Here is a 4,934-nt window from a genome sequence, read left to right on the forward strand (position 1 = left end):
TGTGTAACATACCTCAAAAAGGCACGATGAAAGATGTTTGACCTTTTCGTGCTGTCACGTCTATGACATCTATTTTATTTAGATAAAAGATCGAACATATTTAAACAAAGAAGCTGACCCAACGAGACATGAAAACATGAAAAGCCTTTTTTGTTGTGTTAAAGTGTTGTGGAAAGTAGAAATCGAAGTGATTTAGTGTTCATTAAAATGTGGTCAGAAGTTTCAGATTGATGACGATTCATCTCAAATATCATGGCGATCTGCTCTCCCCTGCATAAGCTGCCTTTACAGGTTAGACGTGTCAGTATCGGTATCAGCAGTACTGGCCCCGTATTTTCATGGTATCGGATCGATACCAAGTTTTGCACAGCACTACTTTGCGGTCACGTGAGGTCTGCCCTTCCTCCTGTTCCCATGGTAACGGGTAACCAAACATTTCAAAGTCGGTGTCCCGTGAGCTGGAGCCAATATAAGTAGTATGCTAAAAACCGCATTAATTATTTGAGCTAGGTGGAAATTATCAAAGAGTACACAGTAACCGAGAACTATGGTAAGTGTTACGTTAAAAATAAAAAAAGCTATTCTATGCTAAATCCCAGTGTTCAAATGCATGACCGTTATCTGCTGATAACACCTGAGCGTTGTAATTACTGCCCCGCAGAGACTTGCCTCGAGCTCCACGTCTTCCAGGGGCAAAATTTACCTCGGCCGGTACCGCATACTGGCTCCCGGCTCTCGGGTGGATGAAGATCTGTTTGAGAACCAGAAATCGGTGAGTGTGGGTCCCTGCACACTCAGCGGGAAATGGAAGGAAATGCTCAACTCTTATTATTCACAATGATATCCCTAGATATCTTCAGAAACTGCACGTAGCTGCAGTGAGAACAGAGGTCGTGGATGAGTTTGGGAGCTGATTACAGCTAAATCTCTGTGTGGATGTCATTGCAGTTTGACAAACGGGTAAAATCAGCAGGTGTAGCAAAGGATTGTTCATGGAAGAACAAGGAGGGAGAGACTCTTCAAATCATCACCAAAGACCTCATCCGAAATCTGCGGTAGGCCAGCATGAAACGGGCTCATTTAAATAAAACATGAAGAGAGTCTGTAAAGTGTGTGTGCTGCTCTGTGATAACCCTCTGACTTATTTTGTGTGATTCAGGCTAATCAGATTGCTATTGCTGTTGTTAATACAGAATACCAAGTTTTTGAAACATTATACCACATGTCATCATGCCAGGATCCCCCAGAGAGATCCTTCAAGAGAGTCCGTCTTACTTCCACCAGCTGAGTTTAAGAGGCTCACCTCAACATCCTGGCTGCTCCTCAAGGAGGACAGAGAGGCCCTGAGGCAGGCTTACCAGACGAAGAAAGAAGAGGAACTTGTAGGAAAGCTGACTGCAAAAATAACATTTTAAAATAACAACAACAAAGAAGTCCACTGATTTAATTAGTTCTTTTTTATGTACTTTTTATTCAGAAAGCTGCAGAGGAAAGAAAGCATAGGATCCATGAGGCAGACCTGTCCCGTAAGCAGAACCAGCCACTGACTGAGCTGGAGATTGAAGCCCGGGAACGTGCACAGCGCCTGGTGGAGCGGAGTAATGCTTTAAGGATGGAACAGGAAGATGAGATCAAACAGCTCAACCAGGTAGGAAGAAGGTGCAGATGTGTGAATGACCAACCTTTAAAAAATATAAACATACTGTTAAGTCAAATTGTTGAATGTTGTCATTGTGTTTCTTAAATTTGTAAAGTCTTAGTTCAAACTATAAGATCAAAGACATTCCTTTGATCCTGACCACCTCTCCAGCCACTCTGTGCTGGGGGAGGTTTTATTGTAGATACATCTTATCTGAAAGATCTGTTTCTTGTGTTGTAAGCTTCCTGCTTTTATGATCCTTTTGGTGAGCAGGAGGTCACACAAACACACCCCCATGACACACACACACACACATAGTGCCTTGTCTTAGAACCATTGGGGGGTTTTACGGTGGGAGGTGCTTGTGTTGTATTGTGTAAACTGTAATTGTCATGGGAATAAAAGGCTACGAGGAGAGCTGCTCTTTGAAGGATTTGGGCTAGTGACAGGTGATGAGCATTAAGCTCCACCGCCTGGTTCTGACCAAGGCTTCCCTCGTTAGCGAGGTAAAGACCGGTTGAAGATGTTCTGTTTTGTCTTGTGTTCTTCATGAGGAATAAGTCTCTAAACTAGCGGGGCCTGTGGAAACACAGACCCAACACATACCAGTACACAATAATCAACCTGTGTTTGTGTGGTCGTCTCAGCTGATTTTAGGTGCTCAGTGCCAAGCAAAACGTGACTACCAGATCCAGGAGAAGAAGCAGATCCAGATGGAGTTGACAGAGGAGGAAAGGCGTCTGGACAACATGATGGAGGTGGAGCGCCGCAAGGCTCTGGAGACTCTGGACAAGATTGAAGAGCTACGCAGGCAGCAGAGAGTCAAGTAAATGGAGCCCTATCAGAAACACAGTCACCCTCTATTCGCGGATTGATTTTTTGCAATTAACGTCATTCTTCATCTTCTTCTGTTTGGGAGATCGTAGAAATCCTAATAATGAGCAGTGGAGGTCAACTAGGAGCACTGTCAACACGTGTGTGTGTGCTTTATATTTCAGGGGAAGGCAGGAAATTTACGATCAGATCCAGAAACGCCTGGAGAACCAAGAATTGGAGGAAGGCAAGAAAGAGAAAGCGAGTCAGCAGACACGAGAGGACCAGGAGAGAATGAACCTGGAGGATCTCGAGGTGCACGCGGAGGCGGGAGACACATCCACACATGCAGTTAACGTACAACGCGCTCAGTTTCTGCTCTGACCCATGTCTTCCTCCAGGTGCTGGAGAAGAAGAGGATGGAGCAACAGCTTCTGCAGGAGGAGATCAAGCGCATCAACGCAGAGACCATGCGGGCAAAGGAGCGGAGGATAGAGGAGGAGAAGCTGGCTGACATGAGAGTGAAGGAGTATCTCCTAAAAAAGCAGGTCATAGCCCACTGTTCTTTGCGGATGAGCAAGCTACATCATGTGACACACACATTTGATTCTGACGTTTTTAACGTTAGCAATTCATTAAACCTGCAGGAGCAGCAGGCAGAATACGAAGCAGAGCAAAGTCGAATCAAGAAGGAGAAAGAATTGGAGATTGCTCGATTGAGGGCCCAGCAAGAAAAAGAAAAAGACTACAAGGCTGAGCAGGTCAGGATCTAACAGATGTGCAATATATGAAGATTTGAAACCTGGCAGAAGATTTACAGATGTTCCTAGCTACTTGTGCTTGTGTATATGTTTGTCTGGAAGGATGAGCTCCGTGCTCGCAGGAACCAGGACGCTGCAGAGAGAGAGTGGAGGAGAAAAGAGAGGGAGCGGGCTGCAAAGAAAGCGCAGCTGGAGGCGACGCTGAGGGCCGCTCACATGGAGCAGGTTCACTACAAAGTGCGCAATCTGTCAGTGGAGGCGAGTCGGGAGAAGGCAGAGTTTGAGAGGCTGCTAAAGTAAGAAAGTCCGTTCGAAACCGATTTTCAAATAATCTTAATACGCTCCGTTAAAAGTGCTCTCTCCACGCAGAGTGCAGCAGGAAGAGATGGTCAAAGAGCAAGTACAAAACGACAGGCAGCATCACAAAGTGCAGCAGCACGCGCAGGCCATCCGCCAGCAGATGAAGGAACGAGAGATCTTAGCCACAGCTAAGCGCAAAGAGACCTTCAAGGAGGCCGAACGGTTGATGGAGGAAACCCGGCAGAGACGTCTGCGCCTTGATGAGCTCAAACAGAAGAAGCTTCAGGAGCTCAAGTAAGCACGGGGGGGGGGGGGCCTTCACATAATGCAAAGTGTTTCCTCTTTTCTCACCTCGCTGTGTGTTTGTAAACCACTCTGCATTTAATCAATAGTTATTTTAAAACTCTGGCTCTTTCTCCTATAGTGTGTCTTCTTTTTCCCCTCACCCCCAGCGGGTTGCAGCAGACAGTTGCCCCTCCCTGAGTCTGGTTCTGCTGGAGGATTCTTCCTGATAAAATAGAGTTTTTCCTCCCACTGTTGCCAAGTGGTTGCTCATAGGGAGCTGTGTGATTGTAGGGTCCTTACCTAACAATGTAGAGCGCATTGAGGCTGTTGTTATGAATTACTGCCATACAAATACATTGAATTGTGCTTGTTAATCCACTACAGGGCTACAGGACTCTGTGAAAAGTACTGCAATCAGGTGGAAAGAAAGGTCCAGACCGTGAGGAGCTGATCATCTGACTACTGGATTCAAACGAGAACAAGCAACAAGTTCTCATCTGGTCCCACCATTGTATTTACAGTCTAATTTAACATGTTTCGATCACAAATGTCGGTTAAAATGTAAAGGAATGTAACAATAAAGACTAATAGTTTACTAGTATGGAAAACACTGGCATTCATGTATTTGAGCTGTTAACTCTATAAAGGCAAGTTTTGACACCTCAAGAGGTGATTCAGCAACCATTAGAATAGCTTCTGGGTTTTTCCAAGTCTTCAAATCTCCTCACTAACTTCTGAGGCACACCCAGTTATTCGTCGCTATAAGCAGACCCCAAATATGACAGAACCCTCTCACTTCAGAAAAGAGCCTCAAGGGTTTTCTTTGTAGGCTTTCAACGGGTAAAGAGTTACTGCCTATTTAAACTGATGTAGTCTGTTTCATGTATATTGAAAAAAGAATTAACTTTTTTGCCATATTATGAATTCATCTCACACATAGAGACAGGGTACAATTTTTAGTTTTTATTTAGGCTAGTAGTTCCCTTTCAATTAAGTCATATTCTTCCACTTATCAGTGACAGATCCCCTTTATTAATAATATGCATGACAACAGAAAGGAATTCAACTTATGTCAGGGTTAGGATGACACTTTACACACACAGCTTAAAGCATGTAAGGAAGTTAAGTACATCAAG

The 4,934-nt window shown here is 44.5% G+C and overlaps 1 protein-coding gene across 1 annotated transcript; it reads left to right on the plus strand.

Moving 5' to 3' along the window:
* Positions 1–252: 252 nt before the first annotated feature.
* On the plus strand, positions 253–4,346 carry LOC134641642 (cilia- and flagella-associated protein 45-like). Its single transcript, XM_063494132.1, has 12 exons — positions 253–291; positions 662–772; positions 949–1,055; positions 1,238–1,382; positions 1,478–1,648; positions 2,287–2,465; positions 2,638–2,767; positions 2,854–3,000; positions 3,100–3,213; positions 3,316–3,509; positions 3,583–3,807; positions 4,183–4,346. Exons 1-12 carry the CDS (start codon positions 253–255, stop codon positions 4,247–4,249), a joined length of 1,629 nt encoding a protein of 542 aa, XP_063350202.1. The 3' UTR covers positions 4,250–4,346.
* The last annotated feature ends 588 nt before the right edge of the window (positions 4,347–4,934 follow it).

Source organism: Pelmatolapia mariae, linkage group LG14 (genome assembly GCF_036321145.2).
Source record: "Pelmatolapia mariae isolate MD_Pm_ZW linkage group LG14, Pm_UMD_F_2, whole genome shotgun sequence".
NCBI classification, from domain to species: Eukaryota; Metazoa; Chordata; class Actinopteri; order Cichliformes; family Cichlidae; genus Pelmatolapia; species Pelmatolapia mariae.

Bases quoted from the DNA above. Each gene is read 5' to 3' on its own strand.
- LOC134641642 (XM_063494132.1), top strand. From the start codon at position 253: ATGGCGATCTGCTCTCCCCTGCATAAGCTGCCTTTACAG. The intron at 773-948 runs GTGAGTGTGGGT...ATGTCATTGCAG, and splicing joins TGTTTGAGAACCAGAAATCG to TTTGACAAACGGGTAAAATC. The intron at 2,466-2,637 runs GTAAATGGAGCC...TTTATATTTCAG, and splicing joins CGCAGGCAGCAGAGAGTCAA to GGGAAGGCAGGAAATTTACG.